Below are 27,861 nucleotides of genomic sequence, written 5' to 3' on the forward strand. Positions count from 1 at the left end.
AGACCCTCATTTCTTCAGGGATACATCATATAGGGTTTTCTCAATGGATACCTTGTTTCAAGGACTCTTCGCAGGATTTGTACTATTAGTGGTTTTGCGCATGTCGTAATTTCTGGCTGCCAACATGTAGGCAGAATGGGGACGGGACTTCCGGTAGAGGTACTTGGATCCTCCTCTACAGAAGCAATAACATTTCCAACTGCTGTAGCCAGCAGCAAGACGGACCCCGCATCTGGGCATACACAGCCAAGGAAAAGGGCCATAAAACAACCTGTGAGACAGGCCATGATGTATAAGCAGTTAGCCAACAAAAAAAGGTGAACATCAAAAGTAGGGTGTCAAATGGCTAAGGTGAACCACGGTATCGGGATGTGCTCTGGAAAGGTCACCAATGGCTGCACAAAATGTATTAACTTTGTAGCTATAACCGGGGCGAAGGAAACTGGAGAACATCTTGCCTATAACCTCTCTATTTGTGATATTAACATAACACCAAGGATGGAGCTAATTGATATCTATCAGGTGACCAGTGGAGCAAGCCAGGTATGTGCCAAGTTTAAATCACATGTGTGCTAGAGGCGAGGTACAATCTGACGCACCTGGGCCCATTACTCGCCCCCCCAGGGCGTTGCTGCAATGGGCGGGGCCAAGGTCGACTTGATATGTAACTTGGGAGGTACATCTGAACCCATTGGGCTTAGAAGAAGGGTGATAATCTGGGTAAGGTGGACTTGGGGGACGAATGAAGGAAGATGGCTGTTTGCAAACAAACAGCTTCCAAAAACTATGACGAAAGCCTTGCAGCTCAAGGGTCTATTCTGTGGTGACAACAGCTTTTTCCTGAACCGCTCCAGAGTCAATGCTTTAATGCATGCTGTCTTGCCCCTACGCTCCATAAATAGTGGAGACATCAGGATTGTGGACATACCTGAAGACGGAGTATGCCACATCAATTTTCAATTTTTTAAATGAGAACATTTTGCTTTATATCATGGAATCTCAGGAGGCAATCTACAAATTGGGTTATGATTGTTCTATAATACGTACGGCAGGTACATTGGGTTCAACATATCCCAAGCCTGCAATTGGGAATGTGCATTTTCCATCTCAGAGGGGGCGGGCAGAAGAGGAGGTTGGGGGTTGCCACCTAGTTCGATTAGATTGGCGCACCTAACGAAAGAGCGACCTGAAACTAAGGACCAGGGAAGAGTGGGTGACGAATCTCACTGGGCATGGCTGGAGTCTTTGGTAAAATCAAGGTGGATGCCATACTCCTAGCCAGAGCTTAGGACCTATTCACTTGATGAGTTGGAACACCAGGGGCCACAACCATTTATTTCAGGAAGATGGTCTTTTCAGCTACTTAAACTGTCTCAATGTGATATTACTGCAGGAAACCTATTTAATGGGCCCACTGGTGGTAGCTGGTTGGAACTTCGTCACCCGAGCTGCGAGAAAGGGTTTGCATGGGCCTCCGAAGGGAGGAGTGGCATTGGGAGTGAAGCGTCCGTTGGGGATTGTGGAAATACCTGTAGCAACCCCCAACATTCTTGCGGCAAGGGTTACTTTCACACAGAGCACAGACATGTTGGACACACAGGTGGTGTTGTGGGTAAATGTCTATGTACCGCAATAAGCAAAGGAAGTTATAGCAACCATGCGTAAAATTTAGGTTTTTCTGGGTGAATTGGATCAGTAATATTATATGGAGATTTCAACACCAGAAATCCCTTGCCATCAAGACAGGCTATGGCTTATGCAGGTCCCATTATTTCATTGGGATGGGTGGGAAGCTCTGACAGGGCGACTCAATGGGGGATGGGCTGGCGTGTCTATTATCCTCCTTTGGGTTTAGCGCCATTAATGTTGCAAATCCATCCGATAACCCAGCCAATTTCACCAGGGTGAGCGAAAGGGGGAAGCAGGATCTTGTACTGCGTGTTTGTAGCCAACCTTCCTGTGATTGTGGAGGATGTTTGTTTACCAATGTGCGGAGGATGTGCGTTACCAATGTGCAGAGAGCAATCACTATCCAATTCTGGCACATTAGAGGCTACAGGCAGTATATACAGACAAAAGAGTCTGGGCGACTCAGCGTTGATCCTCGTTTAGGTTGCAACACAGAGAGACTCGAACTTGGCTCGCACAGTGAGGTTAGCGAGCATGATCCTGGATACATCCCATGCAGAGGCTGCTAGACCTGTGGAGTTGACTCTGGGACGGATTATTTCCCAGTTTGAGGCTAACATGCATGAGATACATTAGGTGCTTCAACATCGCCATCACTATGACCATATTATTCGGGATGGTAAGAGAATGTTGATGGGGGTGGACTGCACATCATAGCACCCACTGAACAAGTACCACTAGTCCATAGTGAGAAGGTCAGGAAGGCCAAGGCAATTTATTGCAAATGGCAAAGCAACACAAATATAGTATGGAATGTTGCAAATGGCGGGAGGCAGTGTTAAGGACACAGAATACAGACAGCACTGCCTTCGGGAAAATTGTTAAGTGCAGGGACTCTAACATCAGAGACATAAATAGAGTTACTAAGGCAGAATGAGTAAGTCACATAGCACTGACATTGGGGGGAGAAATGCGGACTCATACCAAGGGGCAGTTGGTGGAGCACAACTGGGCATGAGAGTTTTACCCCAAAATGACATGGGGGGGGATTATTAGATCTTGTAAGGCCTCCATGGCCCACAGCCCCAATGGAATATGTAGTAGTGTTATTAAGGTGGACCCTCCCACTTGGGCCACTGCACTGTATACTCTCTTTAAAAATCATTGAGGCTCTGCAGTGCATACCAGCTTCATGGCAAGACAGCATCATCGTGCCAGTACTAAAAAAGGGCAGGCACGATGACCCTAAGAATTACCGAATGCTGGCTGTGCTCGATGCCCCAGGAAGAAATTTGGCCAGAATAATTGTGGATGAATTGCCGCAATGGGAAGAAAGTCTTGAAATCATCCTGCTGTTCCAAACTGGGGTTAGGAAGAAATCTAGTACAGGTACCAACTTGTTCGCCCTAACCACTACCATACAACAATCATGGATGGTGAGGAATGTACCAGTCTTTGTGGTATTTATTGATTTAAGCACATCATTTGACACTGTTGATCTCAACAGGCTCTGGAGTAAGCTGCAAAGGCTGGGCATGCCTCCAGTCCTACTTCAGATTTTGTTGCTTTTGTATTCCCAGACGAGGGTTAAGTTAAGGGTGGATCAGCATGGAGGTTGTACCACCTGGATACCAACCTACAGGGGCCTGAAACACGGCTGTTCCCTGGCCCTGATTTTGTTTAATCTATACACGGCACACTTGGGTGCAGCCCTGTGTCATTCTACTGCGATTCCACCTAAGCTTGGCACTAAACAACTTCAATGGCTAGGTTATGCAGATGATTTGGCCATTTTAGATTTAACCCCGGGAGGACTACAAACCTCCCTGAATAAACTAAAGAGCTACGTCGATGAGAATTCACTGATCATGAACAACTCCAAAACCAAGATTATGATCTTTGATCCACCTAAGAAGAGAAAGTTAAAAGTGGCCTGTGAATTAGCAGGTATTAAACTGGAGGAGGTCTCTGGGCTGAACGGTATGGCCCTGATGGACCATGTGAAAATAAAGAGGTACTCTACTCTGTGAGGTGCGGGGGGTTCGTTCTCTTGTACATAAGAGGGTAGGCCATTCAGTGAGCTCCGTTCTCCATCTGTATCCAAGGTGGTCCCAACAATGACATATGGAATGGAATCGTGGGCACTACCTCAAATTGGAGAACTGTCCAAGTTGGAACGAGGGCTGGAAAGAGCTTGTTACAACTAGCAACGTACTGCCTTTAAAATTATTCTGTTAGAATTCAATCTGTCTAACTTTTTATTGGAAAATGGTTAATGCACCAGTGGGTTCGCTGTTAAAATCTAATCCTGGAGGCGTATAGTCCACGAGCCAAATATATGCGAGGTAGCAATCTCGCTAGAATATGCGAAGTAGCAGGAAACAGCCTAAAGATGGCCTCACGTAATATTTTGGGTGAATCGCTGCAGCACTATAAATCAGTGCTGAAAGCTATCGTTATCGAGCAAGGGGCAGAGCAGGCATTGGTTAATCTAGGAACAAGCAACAATGCCACAGAGTTTGTGCACTATATCCAACAAAGGAGCCACCCTGCAACATACATACAGGATTTTCTGGGAAATTACCTGACCTGGGACTACCTTAAGATCAGGTGTAATGTAGTAAGAGCAAGGGAAATAGAAGGAGCATAGCAAATAATGTCGATTATGCGGGGAGGGTGTACTGGAGTCTGCCAGACATAGGTCAATATTGAAGCAGCGGGGACCTTAAGAATGGAGGCCGGTTTAGCGATTAGATGAGGATCCAACATACCCGAGGAGAAGTGGGATAGATTTATCAGTGGAAATGACCACGTCTGTATTGTGTTCCTTCGCCTCTTTTGGAGAAAAAATTAAAAATGAACAAAAAAAAATGCAATAAATGGCTGCAGACTCCCAAGAGGAACACCTGAGTCTATGTCTCATTTATGTAGGCCTGCAGGCCTACACGTGGAGATACAGGCCAGCATGCCCTGATGCTGAGGGAGCCTCGTGCCAGAACCGTGGCAGAGGTCTGCATTATCATGGGCATGGCTGGTAGTGATTGAGTCCTATTGCACCACAGGGCCTGCCGGATGTCCAGGACAGGCCCCCACCCCACAGGCACTGGGCCTGTCCAGTGCTGGTGTCCGTAGCACTGCGGGAGCCCGCTGGATATCCATAGCGGGCCCCCTGTAACAATGGCAACGAGGAGTGAACCCTTGTAATGCGCTGTACCCCCTGCTCCCCCTCATGTTTGTTTTTCTTTGTCCTCCCGCAAAGAGGGAGGAGGAGAAGGAGGAGGGACTGGGGAGGAGGAACGGCGGACCACTGCCGTGGTGGTAGAAGTGTAGGGGGCCGTGTCTGTGGCCCTCATTCATGACGGTGCTCGTGCGGCTGGGATCGGAGTGTGGTGTGGCCGGGATCGGAGTGTGGTGCACCCCTGTGATGTCCGCAAGCCCTGTGACATCCACAGCCGCGAGGGAAAGAAGTTCAGTCTCACCAACACTGTGGTGGAGCAAGATCATGTGGGAGTCCTGTGGGTGAGTGTTCCCCCGGCTGCAACCATGTGAGGGGAATCCTCGTGTGGCCGGTGTTGAGGGTTCCTCCATGCCCCCATGCGGTCCCGTAGCCCCCATCTAGTAAGGACGACACTTCCATACGCATCCTCACTGTTCGGGCTTCCCGGTCGCTCTGCGCGGCCAAGAAACGCCCCGTTTATTTATGTTGCATGTGGCGACGTGCAACGTCACGCCGCCGCGTGCGTGCCCGTCATAGGGCAGCGCCACACTCCTCCTTTTTCCAGGAGAACAACAACACGTGCTACAACTATTCACTGCACATCAAACACATCATAACAATAACACTAACATTCCCCATCATAAGAAACACCCCTTTATTACCAGCCACCCGGGTCCCCTTACTTCAACAGTGATTACCACTACAGTAGTCAGCCAAATGTCCAAGTACGTAATCGGTGAGGCGAGCAGGTTTCCCTAGCCCAGCCCTCTGGGGGTACCTCCTGCTCACCTCCGGCACAGGTGATCTGTCCACAGGTGTTGGTCTGGCCGGGGGCTCAGGCAGGCACAGTGTTTCATCAGTGTCCTCTGGGAGATCCCCGGGATGGGGCTCAGGAGGCGGGTCGGTTCTTGGATCCCGTAGCTTCTTGAAAAAGCTGACATTGCGCGTGACCGCAGACTGGCCATCCGATGCAGTTACCATGGACCCTCTGACCGCGACAACGTCCAACGGCTTTGGCTCATAGGGCAGAGAGAGCTTTCCATGTGGGTGTCTGTTACGAATGAGGACCTCGTCATCTGGTTCCAGCCGTTGTGGGCGAAGCCCTCTCCGAGCATTCTCCTGCTCGATCCGTGTTCTTCGGTCTGCCTCGACCTGCTGATCATCGATCACGCCCGGTTCCTTCTCCCCCACTTCGGGTAGCAACCCACGCGGGCAACGCCTAAACAGTGCCTCCGCCGGGGCCACTCCAGTGGATGCGTGGGGCGTGGTGTGATAGACCCTCAGAAATTGGTACAATGCACTCTGCAGCGGCTGTCCCTGCCCCTGGGCAATTGTAAAGGTCTTATTTAGAGTCCTCATGAGCCGTTCAGCTTCACCATTGGCCCTTGGCCACAGAGGAGTGATCTTCCTGTGCACCACCCCATAGCTCACCATCAGTTCCGAAAAACGTTCGCTCTGGAATGGTGCCCCATTATCCGAGCACAACGTCTGTGGGAATCCATGGGCCGCAAATACCTTCTCCACAGCGACCACAACGTGCTCGAACGCTACCGAGTCCACAAATTCCACCTCTGGATATCTTGAATACTCGTCAACTAGTACCAAGAAGTGGGTGCCCATCGTGGTGGTGCCGAAGTCCACATGGACGACCTCCCATGGTCACGTCCCGCGAGGCATCGCCTCTATCTCTAGCTCACGCTGTAGTGGAGAAGCCGCCTGAAACCACACACAGGCCGCCACGAAGTCATCCACCTTACGCACGAATTCCGGAAACCACACCTTCAGCCTTAGGCGGGCCTTGGTCTTGGCGGCACCCTGGTGACCACGATGTGCCAACGCAATCTCGTCGCCCACCTTCGACGGGGGCACCACAATCCCATCACCCCTGAGCAGGAGCCCGGACGTTGAAAATGATAGTTCCTCCCGGACTTTCCATAGCTGCTCCAGTATAGTCCTGGCCTCCTGAGTGCGCCCTGCCAGGGCCTCCAGCACCGACTTCCAGGAGCCTTGCTGCATGGACTGCTTCAGAATGTTAAAGCACTCATCCTCAGCTGCCGCCGCCTCAAGCTCCTGAAGAGGCATGGCATTCGCCGTCGCTGCTTCCACTACCACCCTGATATGTTCTTCTGCCTCGTCTGCGCAAATGTCCGGGTCTCCTCCACCGGGTGCCCCCGGGTGTCTGGAGAGGTAATCGGCCGCATTATTCGACCCAGGCCGATAGACAAGAGTGACCCCATACTCCAGCAGGGCGAGCATCCATCTTTCAATCCACACGGATGGCTTGGATGATGACCCCGCCAGAATAGGCAGCAACGGTTTGTGGTCCGTCACGACCGTCACCGGGCATCCGAGAACATAGAGTCGGAAGTGCCGGCATCCCCAGAGAACTGCCAGTGCTCCCCGCTCAATTCGCGAGTATCGTTGTTCCGCCTCAGACAGGGCCTTGCTCGCGTATGCCACCGGGCGGATGCCCCCATCAGGGTCTACCTGGGTCAGGACGGCGCCCAGTCCGAACGGGCTGGCGTCAACAATAATTTCCGATGGTAACATGGGATCAAAGAAAGACATGGGGCCTCATTACGACCCAGGCGGTAAGTTACCGCCTGGGCCGTGACTTTACCACCATGGCGTAAACTACGTTTACGCCATGGTGGTTGGCGGACTTACCGCCCCATTCCGAGGTCGGCGGGGCGGTAAGTCCCCAATCCCCATTTACCCTTCCCCATTCCCATTTTTGCCCCATAGGGCATAATGGGAGTGGGGAAGGCGTTAATTACGCCACCGTAAATTACGGTGGCGTAATTAACTCCATGGTCCCTTAGCGCCATGGATTTTAACACCCGCTAAAAGCAGGTGTTAAAAGCGCCATGGCGCTAAGGGACCCCGTAATTGGCGGTAAGGGGTCGGCGCAGCTAACGCTGGCGCTAACCCCTTACCGCCTGGGTCGTAATGAGGCCCATGGTGTCCTCAGCTGCCAGGGCGCCCTTGATGTCGTCAAACGCAGCCTGCTCCAGTGGGCCCCAGTTCCAGATCGTGTCCTTCCTCGTTAGTGCCCCGAGCGGTTCCGACCTCGAGGCAAGATTTTTAAATAAACCGTCCACAGTACGTAACCATGCCCAGGAAGCTCTGTACCTCAGACACAGACTCCGGAGGCTGCGCCTTCTTTATGTTCGGCACCTTCTTGGGATCAGGAGACACTCCCCCCTCCTTGAACACAAAGCCAAAGAATTCTATTGATGGTCGCATGAATTCACACTTTTCTTTGTGTAGGGTGAGGCCCAAGGACTGCAGTCTCTCAAATGTCTTTGCCAAACGCCGCAGATGATCGACCTCCGTTCTCACGAACACCAGAATGTCGTCGCTTATATTCAAAACTCCCTCCAAATCCGCTAGGGCACCCCAGATGATATTCTGGAATACCTCCGCCGCCGAGGAGACACCAAAATTAAGTCTCTTGTAATGGTAGAGCCCTCGATGTGTGGTGAAGGTGGTGATATATCTCGACTCGGGGTGGAGTACAACTTGGTGATACCCCGCCCTGATGTCCAGTTTCGAAAATAAGCGAGCACCTTGTACCTCTGCAATGATGTCATCTATCGTCGGAGTGAGGTGCCTTTCTCTCCTGATGGCCTTGTTTGGGAGCCTCATGTCAACACAGATCCTGACAGCGTCGGGCTGCTTGGGTTTTCGTGCCACTACTATAGGGGAGACCCAGGTGTAGGGCCCTCCACCTTCTCTATTATGTCCAGATCTACCAGGCTGTCCAGCTCCTTATCGACATGTTCTCGAAGGTGAAACGGCACCCTCCGATGCTTCAGGGGAATGGGCTGCACCGACTCATCAATATGTAGTCTCACCGGTTCCCCAACCATCTGTCCAATCCCCTTAAACAGTGCCGCATATTTCTCCAACAAGTCATTTATGTCCTCCAAGTAGACATAATATGCGAAAGTGACAATGCCAAGGGCCTCCGCTGCAGCACAGCTCAGCAACGTGTTGGTGCTCACAGGTGTCACATAGAACCGTGCTTTGATTTGAGAGCCATCATGCTCCACCTTGGCCACAAACGCACCATCCAAGGGGATAGGGTCAAGACCACCAAAAGCAAAGATGTGGGCCCTTGGCGCAGCCAACTTGGGGGGTTGGTCCATGACATCATAATGTCCCCGTGCCATTACATTGACGGATGCCCCAGTGTCCACGAGGACCGATGCCCCAGTGTCCACGAGGACCGAAAAGGGAGATTGATTCACCTCGATCACACACCTGGGCTGTCTCCTTTTCTTACTCTTCAGGACCCCCACACTCGAGACAAAGAACACATTTTCTTCCTCGTCCTCCTCCACTTCCTCCACCTGGGCATCCTCCTCGCTCTGATCCACCTGAGCAACGTTGGGCGGCTGACCCTGGCAGACGAAGCTTGGCCGCCCTGGGCCTCTCGGTACCAGCACAGACAGGCCGCCTTGCATACCCTTGATGGGATGGGCTGCAGAGCCGCCTGGGTACGCACCTGGGCCATGACAGGAAGGATCTGTGGAGCAGCCGGCCCTGCCACTGGCTGTACGAGAGGTGGAGGACCTTGAGGAGCCGCCTGAACAAGTGAAAGTTGCTGCACAGGCTGCACTTGAGGTAGCGCACGTGGCGGGGGCGGAGGAGGCTGCTGTACTGCCGCTGCACCACCTTGGTCCTCAATGTCACTCATGAGTCTGAGCGCACAGGCACCCCAGCATGGAAAACAGGGGCCGCAACTCAAACTCTGCAGTCACTGCAACACCTTATGATGATGAAGATCAGCGTGGCCACCAACCTGTTGATGAAGATGCACCACCTTGATGATGAAGAGGATGAAAACAGAGTGTATCCACCAGCCTGATGAAAGAGATGAGGATGAACTATTCAGCTTTCAAATGTCCCAAAAATTTAGAAGAAGAAAATGCGTGGGTCATGTAGACCCTAGGCCCAAAACCTTCTTTCTTGCTTTCACTCGACGTAGGAAACCCAAGGAAAAGCCAAAATTGAAATTATGCATATATTCTTGCAGGTATGCCTTCCTGCTGTCAGGAGTTCCAAAAATTAAGCCTGGGGCCGCTTCCGAGCCGAAACCGGAGCCTCGTGAAGTCCCACAGCTTGTTTACCAAAATGGCAGCCAGCGGCGTGGGTAACGCCCTACCCGCGGCAAAGAAACTAAGTGTTGCATCCACATTGTTTCGGTGAAAAAAATAATCAATAGTCACCGCCGGGCCCGGGCATTGTTTCCCCCACTCGTCGCCACTGTTGAGGGTTCCTCCATGCCCCCATGCGGTCCCGTAGCCCCCATCTAGTAAGGACGACACTTCCACACGCGTCCTCACTGTTCGGCCTTCCCGGTCTCTCTGCGCGGCCGGGAAACGCCCCGTTTATTTATGTTGCACGTGGCGACGTGCAACGTCATGCCGCTGCGTGCGTGCCCGTCATCGGGCAACGCCACAGCCGGGGTGGGAGATGCACCCCACTGCAGCATTCACCGTGAAGATCAGGTGTTCTGGTGCGCAGAGAGAAGAAGAAAGAAAAAGAAAAAAAAAGGAAGTACAGCGCCCGCGCTGGTAGGAGAGTGTCTGCACTCACCCCACAGAGAAGGAGAAGCCTGCTGGAAACGGGGGGAGGGCCCGATTGCCCTCCCGCAACAATTGAGAGAAAACAGCCACAGCCGAAATGAACATGTGCTCCGGCCTAGTGCTGTCAGCAAGGAAAGGAAGCGGCCATAGCTGTATTTAAAACACACGCTCCGGCCCGGAGCGGTCAGTAGTACAGCGCCCGCCCCGACCTCCAACCAGAAGAAAAACATCCTGCCCGTATTAAGGAAGAAATGTTGCGGCTGCAGCTCCAAGACAGAACGGAGCAGCCGCAACAAATTAAAAGGTACCCTGAGGGCGAATGCCTGCCCCCAACTGTTCCGGGCAGGGCTGTGAATGGAGTAAACAGAGGCTGCCCGCCTAAAAAGCAAAGCGGGCAGAACTCTGCTGGATCTGCAGCCCCGGCTGCATCAATACCGGGCCGCTAGTGGAAAAAAGTGCAGCTCCGTGAAGGAGCAGAAAAAAAAAAAAAGATCCACTGCAAGGAAAGATGCCTTCAGGCGGCTGGGAGGAGGAAGTGCTCCCGGCCCGAGCGACAAAAGGAAAGATGTCCCGGCGCCCCCACACATTGCCTTCAGCACACTCCATCCGCCACTCTCATCAGGAGCGGCCCGACCCCAGTGAGGCCCGTAGTGGCACTCGTCTGTGCCGCTTTGACATTGACGGAGGACAGTGGTGCGGCGCTGCTCCAGCCCAGAGCTGTGCAGAAGGGCGTCCGCTTCGCCACCCGTTGGTGAAGTAACATGCAGCTCTGGGTCAGGGCTGAAGGAGAAGAGGGCCATGCACGACTAAAATAAGGGTGTATGCCCCCACTGACAACCCAGGCCATCCAGTAACTGGCCCAAATCAATTTCGTGCCATTGGTGGTGAGGGGGCTGGGGGCAAAAGCACAAAATAAGTGCTGCAGGTCAGGGCGTACGTGAAAGGTGCTCTGGGGTGCAAAAGAGAAGTGCGGCACTGAAGCTGCACTGGTCTGGAGGGAACCCGCCTCGCTCGAGAACTTGGTCAGTGCAAAATAAATTGTCATTGAACAGACAGTCCTTGGCCCCTCCAACCAGTTTGTCTCACCTCAGCAGACTGTTATCCTGGCAAATTATCTCTAAACTTAACCTGTCACAACATAGAGACATTTCAACAGTGGAGTCTGAGCAGACCATGGTCAACCACTTTCCAAAACCAGATGCATAATGTCTGACGGAACCTCTGCAGGACGAGGTCCGGCCAGACCGTACCGACTACCAGTTGCAGGGCCCTCCCTTCCAGGCGACACCGTCATACAGCCAGTATTCCAATGGGCAACATTCCCCTGTACTGACATCTGGACCCTCCCAATCACAGCACAATGCTTACGAGGTGGGCCCATGGTACAGCGACTGATGGTTCATGAGCATTGGTGAGCTAAGTAAACAAACTGGCATGGTGGTCACAATGGGAAAGAAGCCTACCCCGGAATAAGAGGGCCGAGACCGAGCTGTTCCTTGGTTTGGATGAAGGGGCAGGAGAAGCTGTGTGTGGTCTGCGGTGATAAAGCATCACAGTATCATTCCAACGCTCTCACATGTGAAGGCTGCATAGGTGGCATAGCATCACCAACAATGCGGCAGCCAGCAGCACAGGGATATCCGGGGCCACCATCTGGTGGAAAGGGGTAGCACCTCCATGTCGGTGCTATGAAACACAATGGCAGTCCATGACTCCACGATGATCCCTGGGCCCACGGCGGTGAGAACATGTGTGCTCTAGACCAGCACACTAAACAGGATGAGGGCCCCCATCTAGGTCCGGGGAGACATCGGCGGTGAGGTGCCCAGCGGTTCCACGTCGGCGCATGGATAAATAATTCAGTAGGGGCCAGTACGATCCCAGGCCCATGGGGAAGAGCGCGGGGGAGGTGAGGGTGGGGGGGACTAGACAAAAGCAGAACACCAGGAGTGGAGCGTGGACAATAATCAAAGATGCCGACGGTGATGAAGGCTGGGTGGTCACGTGCTGAGGACTGCAGAAAAGGAATAATGACACTGCACAAAATCATGGGTGGTCCTCCGACATTCAGCACAGCAACAAGTTAGTGCAAGTCTGCATGGAGATGTGCTGCCTCGAGAACGCTCAATGCGGACTAAGTGCCGAGATTCCTCACACAGCGTGGTGTGTCTCACACCTGCACGGCATACTATGCAAATACACAAGTTGGCGGCGCTGAAACAAAGGAAGTGGCAAGGACGTGACAGCTTGCCACCAATGTCGCGCTGCCACTGGTGTACAGTACTGCGGGCAGTGCGAAGCCGCCTACTCCTGCTTGGGGAAGAGAGAGAGAAATGGCCCAGACACCCTGTCATCTATGTCGGGCATACCAACGTCTCGCAACCCTCAAATCCACCACTGAGAAGAAGTGCTACGAGGCAATGGAGGGTTGCAGCTCTGTACGAGTGCTTGTACGCCCTCCTGTCCCACAACAGTGAAGAGATACACTTGCCTGGTGGAGGTTAGCCACGGACACCCTGCCCCGTTGACATCCTGTGGCGCAGCTTGGACGCCCTGCTATCTGCGTCTCGCTGCCTGCCCCAACATCAAGGGACTAAGCTGATGTGGCCCTTGGTGCTCCCAGGCACAGCTTTACCTGCCTCCGGAACATCCAACAGACCTGGACCCGTGGAAATGAATATCCTGAATGGACACTGGAGCCAAGTGAACTGGTCTCTTGCAATCCGGCAATTGCACGGAAGAGACACAGCGGTCATGTGTTAAGATGCCTGCATACAAATTGTGTGCTTAAAGTGGTCCCAGTTAAATGGATGTGAAGCTGTATTCCCTTAAATTCGGAGTCATGCACTAAATGGTGCCCGCAGATGGCAATGGCGTCATTCGGTGGTGGAAGTTCCACTGGCCCCAGGTTAATAAAGGGTTGTTGTAAAATATGATTGAACTGCCAGTGGCTAACCGCGACTGTCACCCGCGGCTGATGTGTAGAGTATGTCTATGATTAGATGAGTCCACGTGTGTATCGGTGGCATATTTCATTTGCTGTCGAGTTTAGAATTTTGAAGTAGTCGAAGTAATGTCGTTCTGTAACGGGGAAGGGATTGTTTATGGTTTTAGTAACTTGTGTTGGTTCGTTATGGAAAAGGAGGAGTGTGGTGGCCCCACCAATGGGGTGCCCCATTGTGTTGCCCCTTTAAGGGAATGTATCCCTCCCCTTTGTATTGCCCTTTTAACATGGGCCATGACAGCCAATAAAAGGAGCCTCTGCAGACACGGCCACCAGAACGGCTGCAGACTCCCAAGAGGAACGCCTGAGTCTGTGTATCATTTGTGTAGGCCTGCAGGCCTACACGTGGAAGCACAGGCCAGCATGCCCTGATGCTGTAGGACCCTCGTGCCAGGATGGTGGCAGAGGTCCGCATGGTCATGGGTATGGCTGGCGGTGTCCCACCCCTGAGGGTGCGGGAGTCCGATTGCACCATGGAGCCTGCCGGATGTACAGGGCAGGCCCCCCCCCCCTCCCACAGGCACTGAGCCTGTCCAGTGCTGATGTCAATAGCACTGCGGGGGCCTGCTGGATGTCCATAGTGGGCTCCCTGTAACACCCAAGGGGCCGTTTTTGTGATCAAATGTGATGCAAATTGCGCAATTTAAAGATTATTTATTCAGCAACAATGGTCAAAATGACTAGCCGCAAAGTGAAGTAACTCATGAAACTGGCCCACAGCAGCCAAATAAGTGCCCCACTTTCACCAAAAATACTGGCCCACGCTAGCTTCTTGCATGTTTTATGCTTCGGGCATTGCCCTAATGCCCTGAAGGCCAGTCGAGCCTGTTTCTAAGGTAAACACTTTCTGGCTATTTCTCAGCAAAGCTTCACCCCTCACTTGCAAATAATTTTAACAGTACAATCAGGGCCGGTGCCATCACTAGGCAAGGTTAGGCGCTTGCCTATATGTGGAAATGTTAGAGCGGCAAAATGCTGCTTTAACACCTCCACACTAATTGTATAATACTAACTGCCTTACCTGTGATAGCACCGACCCTGAATGTCTGCAGGCTGATGCTGGCTGTATCAGACCAGGTGGCGCTGCCACGCCGCAAAGGTTGGGGTCGGGTCAGGGTCACGAGTGGCATGGGCGTGGCAGCACTGGCACGGTCTGGCACCTGCGCATTTGCTCCCCACGTGGCAGGCCATGAACGAAGCACCATACGTGCCCCCTCGAGTCTCGACCAATCGTCATGATGGTCATGGTGTGAGCCTATCAGGGAATGCTGCAGTGCACTGTGCAGCCTGGCTGAACCCACTGCACTGAGCCTATTAACTTGAATTGGTCCACCGTCTGGACCGTCCATCAGATGTTGTGGCCTGCGCACCCTGGCTGGAGGCCACTGAGTACCAGTCACGTAGGCCACCCATCCTGGACACAGCAGCCCCTGATGTGCTCCGAGGCCCTGCCTGTACTGAAAACAGTCCGACGTGACGCAGGTGAGGACTCCACACTAATTGTATACTGCCTTGCCTTGATGGGATAGGCCCTGCTTCATTTCACACACTCCCTCCTCCTCTTCAAATCCCCCTAGCAGGAACGGATATCTGCGTTAACATGTGTTGTACTGCGTGTGCAACACTAGGAGACTGACACTGTGCAGATTGCATGCTCGTGTGTGCCCTGTGTATCCTTCACACTCAACGAATGTCGGTGCATCCCCTGCAAACACCTTTAAAACATAGTTTGGGTTGCATGCCCATTTGTACTCTTAATCTAAATGCACTGACTATAACTGTGACTTGAACGGTACCCTTGGCTGAGTCCCCCCTGGGCACACGCTCTCCTCACCTGAGCTTTCCGAGTCGATGGTATCTTGCAGGCCTCGACGTGCCAGGTACTCTCTCTCCTTCTTCTGGTGCGTGGGCTTGTCACGGAGAGAAGCCACTGTGGCCGCTGGGTGAGAACAGCGGCTCAGTGACCTCCTTTCCGGAACCAAGCCAGAAAATACAGGGAAAAACCCGCAAGGGGAAAAAACCCTGATAAGAGGTGTCAAGTCTTGTCTCAGAAGGCCAGTTGTTACCAGATGAAAGAAGGAAGCGAAGGATCTCCAACAATGAGAGAGTGTGACCACAAAACGTCCAAGTCCAACGGCAGCAGTAGGCCTGAAGAGCAGGCGGAGAAGGCAGCAGCTGAAATGGCTGAGGTGGAGGTAGAAATCTACCAAGAAAGCACTGCGGAGGAGCACGGGAGAAAACCCCACGCTGACTGGACTCAAAGACCAAGAGAAGAAGAACGGTGAGAGAAAGAGAGAAAGAGAGAGCGAGAGAGAGAGAGAGAGAGACCACCGGAGAAAAAGGCACAGGTAGCGCCGCCCAGGGAAGGCGGTGGAGAAGAGTAACCATGGGGAAACCCCCCCCCCCCCCCCGAGTAGTTCCAAAGCGAAGTACAGAGGAAGAGCGAAGGACCCAGAGTCGAAAGGTAAACAACAGAGGGGGTTGCAACGCAACGACCTGCCGTGAGGCGGGGATTTAAATACTCCCGGCAGCGTTGCGTCCCGCGTTTGGAGCTGCGGCAGCGAACACAGAAAAAGGACTAAAGTAACCTTCCTCTGCGTCCTCTCAAACTCCAACGCGGAAGACATCGCCAGTCACGGCGACTGCGAGCGACAGTATGCCCCCCCTAGAGTGCAACCACCCAGGCTTACCCAGGTGCAAGCGATGAAACCTGGCCAACAGCTGAGGGGCATGTATTTGGGAAGCTGGCTCCCAGGAATCCTCCGATACCGGGTAGCCCTTCCAGGACAGGAGGTATTCCAACCGACCACGAAGGAATCTAGAATCACGAATGGCAGAAACTTCGTATTCATCCTGATCGGCAGCAGTGACAGGAAGATTCCGGTTGAGAGGCCGGCGATGTGGATCTGAATAGTAGGGTTTAAGAAGAGAGGTGTGAAAGACAGGGTGTATGCGTTTGAGAGATGGAGAGAGTTGTAGACGATAGGCAACAGGATTGACCTTGGAGAGAATGGGGAAAGGTCCCAAGAAACGTGGAGACAGTTTAGAAGGTTTTGTCCATCTGGGAAGGAATCTGGTGGACAACCACACCTTGTCCCCAGGTTTCCATGAAGGTGCTTCCCTGCGATGTTTGTCGGCTTCAACCTTATTCCGTTGTCTACAATCCCCCAAACTTAGCAATGCACTGTCCCTGGCCTCCTTGATATTACTTAGCACCTCTTCCGCAGTTGGAGAGTTGGAGAAACTGGGCACCTTGGGCATTAAATAACGCGGGTGAACCCCGTAGGTACAAAAAAAAGGGGATACGCCTGTGGCAGTGTGCCTGAAGTTGTTGTAAGCAAATTCCGCAGTAGGGAGTAGAGAAACCCAATTATCTTGATGCTGGGAAATAAAGCATCGCAAGTACTACTCCAAGGTTGCGTTGAGTCGCTCCGTTTGGCCGTTCGTCTGTGGGTGAAACCCAGTGGAAAGGGCCCTTTCGACTCCCAATCGAGTACATAAAGCCGTCTAGAATTTGGAAATGTACTGGCTTCCTCGATCGGATATTATCTTGTCGGGGAGGCCATGAAGCTTGAAGATATCTCGGGCAAATGTTTCTGCCATCTTGGTGGCAGAAGGGAGTCCTGGAAGAGGAGAGAAATGTGCTAGCTTGCTTAGAGAGTCCACCGTAACCATGATACATGTGCATGACTCAGAATCAGGAAGTTCCACTATGAAGTCCGTGGAGATGAGTCCCCACGGGCGAGTCGGCATCTCCACTTGGGTGAGAAGTCCTAGGGGCTTCCCCGAGGCATATTTGACTCTGGCACAAGTTGGGCAGGTCTTTACGTAGTTGAACACGTCTCTCCTGATGTTGGGCCAAAGAAACGACCTCGAGATAAGTTCTAACGTACCATTTCCACTTCTGTGTCCGCCTAGACGTGAGTCGTGACACCATTTAAGAACTTTCCGGCGCAGCGACCCTTCAGGGATATACCACCTCTTCTTGTAGAAGACCCAACCGTCCTTGATTTGGAAAGGGGAATCAGCGGAAAAAGAGATATGAGGAGCCTCTTGTGCAACCGCAGCCTTGACCTCCTGAAGGAAAGAACTCACCGTGGCTAGGATCCGATTTCTGTGGAACAATGGCTCAGACCTGACAGCTACCGTTTCCAAGTGGGAATCCTTGCGAGACAAAGCGTCAGCCAGACGATTGAGAGACCCAGGGATGTACGTGATCTGGAAGTCGTACTGCGAAAACAGGTAGGCCCTTCTAGCCTGCCTGGAGTTCGAACATTCCATGTCCTGTAAAGCCTTTAGGTTCTTATGGTCGGTGCGAATGAGGAACCGATGACGGGCACCCATGAGAAGGTGCCTCCATTCCTCACAAGCCAATTTCATCGCCAACAATTCCTTCTCCAGAACTGAGTAGTTCAGTTGGCTGGGAGAAAGAGTCTTAGAGAGATAGGCGACAGGATGCTCCACCATGTTGAAGGACTGAAGCAACACCGCCCCGACAGCTATAGCGGACGCGTCCGTCTCCAGAATAAATGGAAGAGTTTGGTTGGGATGCTGCAGAATCGGGGCAGAGCAGAAGAGGGTTTTCAGATGACAGAAACTTCTTTCCGCCTCAGTAGACCAGGAAAAAGGATAGGCCGTCTTCTTGAGTAGGCGGGTGATGGGAAACACCACCTCCGAAAAGTTTGGAATAAATCTCCTGTAGTAATTGGAAAGACCCAAGAACCTCTGGACCTCTCGGACGGAGGTCGGGGCCGGCCAGTCAAGAATAACGTGCACCTTGTCAGGATCCATGGCGATGCCTCCTTCTGATAGAACATATCCCAGATAATGTACCGAAGGTACAGCGAATCTGCACTTCTCCTCCTTGACCAATAGATTGTTCTCCTTAAGACGCTCCAAAACTCGTCGTACTTGTGCTATGTGATCTCTCATGTTAGGGGAAAAAACCAAGATATCATCTAAATAGATGATGACCGAGATGGAAAGCATGTCAGAGAACATTCGGTCCATGAACCTCTGGAATACCGCTGGGGCGTTCACCAAACCGAACGGCATAACCTTATACTCAAATAAGCCCAGAGGAGTACGAAACGCGGTTTTCCATTCGTCACCCTTGGCAAACCGCAACAGATGGTATGCGTTGCGAAGATCCAGTTTGGTAAAGACTCGAGCACCTTGCACCGCCTCAATAATGTCCGTGATTAGGGGCATAGGATACCGGTCACAGACTGTCACTGTATTTAGGCCCCTGTAGTCGATGCAGGGTCTAAGGTCGGCGGAATCTCTTTTCTTAATGAAAAACAAAGGAGCTCCTGCTGGAGACTTTGAAGGTTGGATGAGACCATTTTCCATGTTGGTATCCAAGTATCTACGAAGAACTTGTCTCTCGGTTTGGGTGAGAGCAAACATCCGTCCGAATGGAACCAAGGCATTGGGCTCCAGATCGATAGTGCAGTCTTCTGGCCGTTGGGGTGGAAGTCTGGCATGGAGGCACTCCTGAAAAACCTCTGAAAACCCAGAGCAGAAATTGGGTAAAGCATGGATACCCACATGGTTGTTGGGAAACACCTTGACTGGCTGAAGATCAGCTCGACCTTCCAGTGAAAAACAGTTGGTTGCGCAATACGGGGAACTGAAACTTATCTGATTCTCGGTCCAATTAATCAGAGGATTATGTCGACGGAGCCAGGTAATGCCCAAGATGATGGGGAAATGGGCAGCCCTGATAATATCAAAGCTCAAAACTTCCTTATGTTGGTTGATCGTCAAGGAGAGATCTTCAGTGGTATGGGTGATGGGACCTGAGGACAAAGGCGAACCGTCCACACCTTCCACCTTCTGACCTTCTGCCCGGGGGATCCGACGGAGACCCACCTTGTCTGCCCACAGGGTGTCGACGAAGTTCCCTGCCGCGCCACAGTCCAATAGAGCCAGTGTTTCCACCTGATGGTGTCCGAGGTTGAGTTGTACTGGAATGACCATCAGCCTGGAGTCCTCCTTAGATTCGGAGGAGGTCACTGACAGAGAGACATAGGGACGATGAAGATTGCTCGAAGACCCTCGGTCGCTTGTCCCTACTGACGCCGAGGGCAGTCGTTTCCAGACCTCTTGCTTGACAGTTCTGTACAGTCTCTGAGAAGATGTTGCTCTGATCCGCAGTAGGCACACAGTCCTTTCTCTCTTCTGCGACGTCTTTCAGCTGCGGACAAGGGCGCCCTGGTGGCACCGATCTGCAGGGGTTCTTCGGTAACAGTGTTAGTAGAGTGACCAGGGAGAAAGGTTACAGAGGGGTCTGAGGTATGGCCAGGAGTTCTTTGCTTACGACTTTCAACTCGTCTCTCTTGAAGGCGATACTCTATATGAAGGGCAGCAGAAAGCAGATCTGAAAAAGTAGGAGAACGAGGAGATCTGGCTAGCTCGTCTTTAATCTCCTCCTTCAGTCCTCTTCTGAAAATGGCATACTGTGCTGTCTCGGGCCATCCTGCTCCGGCTGCTAATGTTTTGAAAGAGGAGATGTATGACAAAACGTCTAGCGAGCCCTGCCTGACATCCAACAGGTCTTCGCAGGCTGTAAAGGAGAGCTCGGGTCGTTCGAAGGTCTGCTTGAGAAGATTCTGAAACCCCGAATAGTCCTGCAGAATGGCGTTTCCACTAGTCACCAATGGGGTGGCCCAGGACAGAGCGTTTCCAGTCATGTTGGATATTAGGAAACCCACCCGGGCCTGATCTGTAGCAAAGGTACGGGGTCTGAATGTGAAATGAAACAGGCATGCTTCAAGAAACTCCTTCACCCTCTTGGGGGAGCCATCAAATTTCCCAGAGGACAGCGCCATGGGTGGCAATTCCGAGGGAGTCGGTTCCCTAGCCGCAACCATTTGTTTAAGCAAAGCGTTCTCAGTTTTGACACCTTGTAGCTCCTGGGACATGGCCTGGAAAGCCTTCCACAGCTCTTGGACCTGTTCCTCAGATGACATCGTGATACTCTTTGGCGTTGCAATCTGTGACTTGAACGGTACCCTTGGCTGAGTCCCCCCTGGGCACACGCTCTCCTCACCTGAGCTTTCCGAGTCGATGGTATCTTGCAGGCCTCAACGTGCCAGGTAGTCTCTCTCCTTCTTCTGGTGCGTGGGCTTGTCACGGAGAGAAGCCACTGTGGCCGCTGGGTGAGAACAGCGGCTCAGTGACCTCCTTTCTGGAACCAAGCCAGAAAATACAGGGAAAAACTCGCAAGGGGAAAAAACCCTGATAAGAGGTGTCAAGTCTTGTCTCAGAAGGCCAGTTGTTAACTGATGAAAGAAGGAAGCGAAGGATCTCCAACAATGACGGTGTGACCACAAAACGTCCAAGTCCAACGGCAGCAGTAGGCCTGAAGAGCAGGCGGAGAAGGCAGCAGCTGAAATGGCTCAGGTGGAGGTAGAAATCTACCAAGAAAGCACTGCGGAGGAGCACGGGAGAAAACCCCACGCTGACTGGACTCAAAGACCAAGAGAAGAAGAACAGTGAGAGAAAGAGAGAAAGAGAGAAGGAGAGAAAGAGAGAGACCACCGGAGAAAAAGGCACAGGTAGCGCCGCCCAGGGAAGGCGGTGGAGAAGAGTAACCACGGGGAAAAAAAAAACCCGAGTAGTTCCAAAGCGAAGTACAGAGGAAGAGCGAAGGACCCAGAGTCGAAAGGTAAACAACAGAGGGGGTTGCAACGCAACGACCTGCCGGGAGGCGGGGATTTAAATACTCCCGGCAGCGTTGCGTCCCGCATTTGGAGCTGCGGCAGCGAACACAGAAAAAGGACTAAAGTAACCTTCCCCTGCGTCCTCTCAAACTCCAACGCGGAAGACATCGCCAGTCACGGCGACGGCCGTGACTGCGAGCGACAATAACAGTCGAAAATAGCTCGGAGTGTAGGCAGAGGTGCATGCGTGCAATATATTATGATTTAACTTAGCACACTTTGTTAACACGCCTGCTGTAGACGCCCCGTCTGTGTGCAGTGCAAACCCTTCCGGTCAAAAGCACTAATGCAAGCAGGACCGACTTGCAGTGCAAACCCTTCCAAGATCAATCAATAACATGGCTGCTATTTCCTTCCTTGGGGCAACACTTGTTCTTGACAGAGCCAGAACCTCGAATAATGTAGCCAGTCCCGCACGCTACCCATTTGGGGATTCGGAATATAGCTTTTCAATGCATCCAGGGGAGCTGGAGGCAACAAATTCAAGGAATGCCCAACGTGGAATAAATACAGGATGTTTACTGAGACCCTGGAATGCAGGCAATCCCAGTGTCCCTGCAGGTCACAGAGTCTTCCTGAGTCTCGGACATTGTTTTAGTGATTAGATCAAATGTGAGGAACATTGGCGGGCCGTGCTGCCCCATCTGCCTTTGTGGGACATGTGCCCATTTGAGCTTGCAGTCCATTGACTACCTAAGGCCATGCGAATCCCTATGGCCAGCCATTCTCACCCACTTCCTGCCCAAAACGCATCCACTCCTGCGATGTCGGAGCTCGCTTTACTCCAGCCAATAGCCCCATATCGCCGAGGTCATCTCAGAGTCAGCCCTCGGCCCCATTAGTCAGGCTGCACCAATGGCAAAAGATGTTTTGATTAAGTGCAGTTCATTACTGTTCGGTCACAGCTCTGCTCAAGTAGGTCACTTTGAAACACAGCTGTAACTTAAAAAAGAAAAAGGGGAGTTGGGGGCTGTGAGGAGCGCCGGTTCATCACACTTCCTCCAGTACTGGGGTGCAAGGTAGCCTATTTAAAGGAACATCATGACACTAATTTATTTATTTTTACTTATTTTATTGTTCATTTATACAGTGCTTATTCACAGGTGGAGTGCTTCAAAGCGGGAAGGGAACAAGGAAATACAGTAATCACTTAGGCCCTGAAGTTTCAGAGTGATTGACAGAAAAACTAGCATACTCGGCCTGGCAGCATTTCACCTGGTGCAAGTGCATGAAGTGTTACAGCAGCAACTAAGCTATGGAGAAGGGGCACACAGGGGCGGTCAAGAGGGGGGGTAAAACAGGACGGTATGCAGTGATTATCATGAATACCAAAATAACAAACCTAAAATAACAAATTCCAAAATATTGAATTCAGAAAAAACTATAGGGGTTGGGAGGGAATAGTTATTTTTGGGGAGGTTGGGGGGGGGGGTACGGGGAACGTATTAAGAACAAAAAAAATTGGGGTTTTCGGGGCAGACCCCCCCCAAACAATGATAAAGGAATTTGTTATTTGGGAATTCATTATTTTGGCATTAGTGATTTTGGATCCATTATAATTACATGTAAACGACAGGACAAAACTGAGGACTAACTAGTCCTGGTACATTTAGGTCATGCATGCGTACATATGGAGGTGCGAGGAAGGGAGGTCTGGGGGGGGACAAATGAGTCCAGTCCAGCAGGGCCCTGGGTTAAGTGCAGAGAGGTTGCCCTGCTCATGGAGCATGATCTGAAAGTGCAGTAATGTTGAACATAGTGCAGTGGCCCGGAGGCAAGTGCAAAAGACTGGCGGGGGAGCCTGGGACCTGTAAGGCTCTGGAGGTGAACCAGGCAGCCAGTCAGCAAAACTGACCAGAGTTAAGGAAGAGAAGGTGGGTGGGGGTGGAGAGAAAAAGAACGGACGTAAGCAGGGGAGAGGGAGAGCAAAGGAGGAAGGTCTTGAGGAGTTTATGGAATTTAAGGTGCTCCGGCTCAGGATGGAGAGGCAGGGAGGCTGTTCCAGAGGGAGACACCTGAAGAAGATAGAGATCTACCCCCAAATCTATGTTTGTGAAAGTGGCTCAACCGCATAGAGTTGGAGGAGGACGGGTGGAGGACTCTAGAGGCAAAGTATTTAGGAAGAGAGCGTTGTAGATAGTGCAGACCCCGGCCCCAGAAAGCCTTGTGGATTATGCAGTGGGTCTTGAACTTGATCCTGGCAGCCATGGGGAGCCAGTGGAGGGATTTCAGCGCCAGAGAGATTTGGTCCCTGGGCTTGTGAGTTGTAGAGGACAGAGAGCAGAGGTAGGAAGATTGTTATAGTCCAGCCTAAAGAGAACCAAGGCTTGTGAGGTGTTGAGTCTCTGGGGCAAAGTGAGAAAAGGCAGAATACCTCTCAGGAGGTGCAGTTGGTAGTGGTACTTTTTGGAGATGTCTGAGATGTGAGAGAAGGAGAGATGACCCCTAGATTTTTTGCCTCATTGGTAGGTGAGGGCGCAGGGCCTAGAGAGGTCAGCCAGTGTGAGAGTGGGAAAGCGGGAGCAGGGGTCCCAATGAGTATGATCTCTGTCTTACTGGCATTCGGGGAAAGATAGCTAGCAGCAAACCAAGACGGACCTGCAGATACAGTCAGGGATGAGCAAGGAGGAGAAGAGGCCAAGAGTAGCCTGGAAGAGAGCTGCGTGTCAACCGCATAACACTGAAGGTTAGAGGTAAAGGTAGAGATCATGTGGGCCAAGGGCGCCATGTAGATATTGAAAAACCAGGGGGATAGGTTAGATCGCTGGGGGACACCACAAGTAGAGAGAGTAATAGAGGAGAGAAAGGACCCAAGTTCCACCTTGGAGGGCCGGTCAAAGAGAAAGGAGGTGAGCCACACCAGGGCCTGATCTGTGATGCCCAAGGTTTCACAGAAATGGGTGATCAGGATGTTGTGGTTTACCATATCGAAAGCAGAAGAGAGGCGAGAAGAATGAGGACAGAGGGAGGTCTTCACAGGTGTTAAGAAGAGCTATTTCCATGCCTCTGGATGCTCTAAAGCCAGACTGATGGTCACAGAGACAACCAACGGATTCAGTGTGGAGGGTAAGTTGAGTGATAGCAAAACAAAAGAAAGACAGACTGGGTTTACTTTATCAGCCAGCATCAGCCATCAAGAAAAGCAAAGCCTGCAGTGTTCGTCCCTGTGTACAATAAGTGTCACACTGACATGAACGCTCCAGACACTGTGAAAGAGTCCCTTTGAATAATAACCCTGCACAAGCGATTAGCTCTTGGTTGCTGTTCCCGGCCATCTCTCAACCTGCCATCACCCACTGTGAGCATGTGTGCAGCTGACACACAACCGCATCTGAGAGCCTTCACAAGGCAGCCAGCATGCCTGGATACAGTGTACCAGCGACATGCTAGTGCTCTTGCAGTTTAATGTGAAGAAAGTGCATTGAAATCCATAAACCGCAGAAGATGTGAGCAATGTGTTAGGTGAAGGTAATGTGATGGGTTGCAGCAATCAGTAACAAAATGGTGATGGTTGGTTGAGAACGGTTAGGAGCCAGAAAGATTGTGGTGGGAGGTGCACCAATGTGACAGTTTGCCTACAGTGGCAAAATTCCTTGCACCGACCCTGAGTACAATGCAACAGTACAAGTCATGTAGACAGAGTTTGTTACCTTGCATGTCCAGCTCTGGATGCCCACGGTAGCTGCGCTCTAAGCCTCGGATGAATGCCTTTGCGCTGTCCACACACCGGTGCTTGGAGCTAGTGATGAAGCTCCTTTGGCATCGACGCAATCGCTCCCTGGTGAGGAGTGATGGGAAGGTGGATGCCATCCTGGCCGCCAGGTGCTCCATGTCCAGTTCACCCTTCCTCACCAACTGCCCGTCCATCCAGTCGTCATACCACATGTGCCAGTTTCGCAGCTCCTGCACAAGGGTGGACTGGGTGCCGCCTGCAGACCCCACTAGCCGGTGCACTGTCTGCATTTTACGGATCTGTTTACGTGTAGGATAGCGCGTACCGTGGCGGATGACACCCACCATCTGCAAAGGGACGCAGGAGGGGGGCAAAGCTGTGTCTGGGGCCGGTGTCCACAGTGGGTCCACCAACAGCTCTGTGCGCACATCCTCATAACGAGTTTTAGTCCCGAAGTAGGAGGAGAGCGCCGAGACGCCAGCGGGGGAAGCCACTGTACCCCCGGAGGAGCAGAAGCGGGTCACGGAGACCAGAAGCAACAGCGTGGTGCGGTCGGCGCACTGACTCCAACGCAGACCGGCATGCATGTTGATAGGAGTTCAGCAACTAGCAAATACACTTCTTATGCCACCTTCGGGCCAGGTAGCGCTGCCTAGATGAAACCCCGCCCACATGTCATAGCTAAAGAGGCACCGCCTCTTGGCAGCAAGATGGGGGGAAGTATAACAGTCATGTTTACGGTTCATGGAATGGTTGTATTTCCTTTAAATTGTGGAAAAATTGCGAGTGGATACGGAAAATAGTAGATGTATTTTGAAACATTTGAATCAGGTTACTACCGTCGTATTAAAAAAGAAAGTAGTGCTTTGTTTGAAATGAAACCCAGTATTCACAATTTGAATTAAATTAATGCATGTATATAATATATTTTCAAAATGCTCATTATTTTTCCACATTAACTATTATTTCTATAATTTCATTGGTAGGTCCATGGGTCGAGGCGGCTATTTAGCATTGTTTCAAGATGGCTACCGTGCTCGCATTCAAATGACAAGTCTGACGTTTCCTGTTCAGCATAACTTCCCGTGCTGATACTGCTGCTGTCAAAGTTACTTTCGCTCTCGCTTTCTCTCTGGCTTTGTAGGAGTAGAGGAAACAGACGATGTGCCTCTGTGGTGCAGGATGGAGTGTCATTGCGAAGTTGTATCCTGACTGTGATGCCAGGGTTTTATCTTTCACAGTCCTGCTAGCGTGTCCCCCTGCAGGACACACAAGAGGAGCATAGCGCTCAACCTTTTTTGACATCAAGGCGGGCGAAAACACCCGATTTTAGTTGGGGTGAGACCTCATTGAAGTGAATGGGCTTATAGCGATCACGTGACGTCCCCAGAGGGCTTGGCAAGTGAAACAGCTGATTGTAGGGAGGGTGACGTTTTTGTTACAAATCGTATTATATTTATTAACTAAAACATATTGTCTCACATGAGGCTAAATAAACATAACATAGAAAGTTTACATGCCAACATTGTGACGTACCTGGGAGGAAGATTCCCCCAAGGAAATCAGGAGTCATGCATTTTCCCATAGGAATCCTTTGGGGCTGCGGTTATTTTAGGTGGGAGAGCGTGAAAAATAGCAATATTTTTCACTGAAAAATCGGGACTCTCCCGCTAGTAGGGGTAGGAGCCGAATGTGGCATGTGTCATATGCCAGTGACACGTGACACTACATTTCACCACTACAAGTGACACGTGCCACTGGCAGGTGTCACATGCCATGCCCCAAAAAAGGTTTCACGTGTCACAGTAAGTCTGTCTCTTCGTTTTTCAAATTATAATCCTCTGTAGAGACATCGCGAGAGCCCGCACTCTCGCGAGATCTCGCGGCCCGATCGAGCTCCGCCCCCGCGCGCTTCGCGGGCACTATGGAACGAGCGGAGGACGTGACAAGGTGCGTCCTGCACAGCGCTCCTCATACGGGGCCCGCTTGAGAGACAAATTGGACTTAGTTCATCCATGCTGCATTCTCCCTGCCACTTTAGGCCCGTTGGCCATTATAGTTGATGCACGCGTTTTGGGTGCATTCTGCATGAAGCTGGTTAAGCAAATAAATACATCGTCACCAGTTCACAGGCTCCTGTCTTCATTGAAAGAATTATACAACATAAATTGGCGACGAGGATCACCACCAGAACCCACGGGAAAACATGCAAGGAGCAACGCCACCGCCGCCATTTCTACAAACTCCAGGTAGGCCTGCCATTCCATGGCCACAATGGCAGCCCCTATTCACGACATACGTGGAGGCCCTAGGATGGGCGGGGTTTTCAGCGGCGAGGCGCAGGGCCATGCTATTAAATGCCCTGGGAGTGGAAGGACAGAGAATATTCGAGAGTCTCACTCCGATACCAGTGGATGGCGAAAATGACGATGTTTTCAAGGAGGCTGTCAGGAGAATCATTAAAAGGTTTGCCAGTAAAGAGAACACAGTGCTCCACCGAATACGGTTTTACACACGTAAGCAAGAAATATCTAAACCAGTCGACGATTACGTCACCAAGCTGAGGGAATTAGCGGCGCTGTGTAACTTTGGCAAAAACGCGGAGTGCCTCATTTGTGATATGTTGGTCGTCCACACCAACAGCCGGAAGGTCCAAGATAAGTTTATTGTCGAAAAAGAACTGCAGTTAGAGAAAGCAATCGAGATCGCCAGGGCAGTCGAAGAAACGGCAGGAAGACGTAAGGAGCTAACTGGGGCCCAGGGTTCGGCAGAAATACAAGCAGTGGGTTACCATGCAAGAAAAGAGAGGCCGGTTACTGACACGAAAGAAGGGAGAGGGAACAGAAAAGAACCCCTGAAGTGTCACAGGTGCACCAGCACGAAACACCTGGCGTTTGACAGAGAGTGCCCAGGCAGAGACAAGGAGTGCTCCATTTGCAAACGCATTGGCCACTTCTCCATCGTGTGTCGGTGGAGGAACAAGAAAGTATCCAGCCTCAATGCTGATAGCAATCCGG

At 51.6% G+C, this 27,861-nt stretch overlaps 1 protein-coding gene across 1 annotated transcript in view; it reads right to left on the reverse strand.

The window, feature by feature from the left end:
• Positions 1 to 25,525, reverse strand: part of MINPP1 (multiple inositol-polyphosphate phosphatase 1) — a 609,776-nt gene extending 584,251 nt beyond the window's left edge. Inside the window, exon 1 of the mRNA XM_069611293.1 lies at positions 24,822 to 25,525. Coding sequence (XP_069467394.1) covers positions 24,822 to 25,431 — 610 coding nt within the window. The 5' untranslated portion in view covers positions 25,432 to 25,525. The remainder of the gene's footprint in view (positions 1 to 24,821) is intronic.
• Between the last annotated feature and the right edge of the window lie 2,336 nt (positions 25,526 to 27,861).

This window comes from Ambystoma mexicanum, chromosome 8 (genome assembly GCF_040938575.1).
Source record: "Ambystoma mexicanum isolate Mex_15411 chromosome 8, UKY_AmexF1_1, whole genome shotgun sequence".
Lineage (NCBI taxonomy): Eukaryota > Metazoa > Chordata > Amphibia > Caudata > Ambystomatidae > Ambystoma > Ambystoma mexicanum.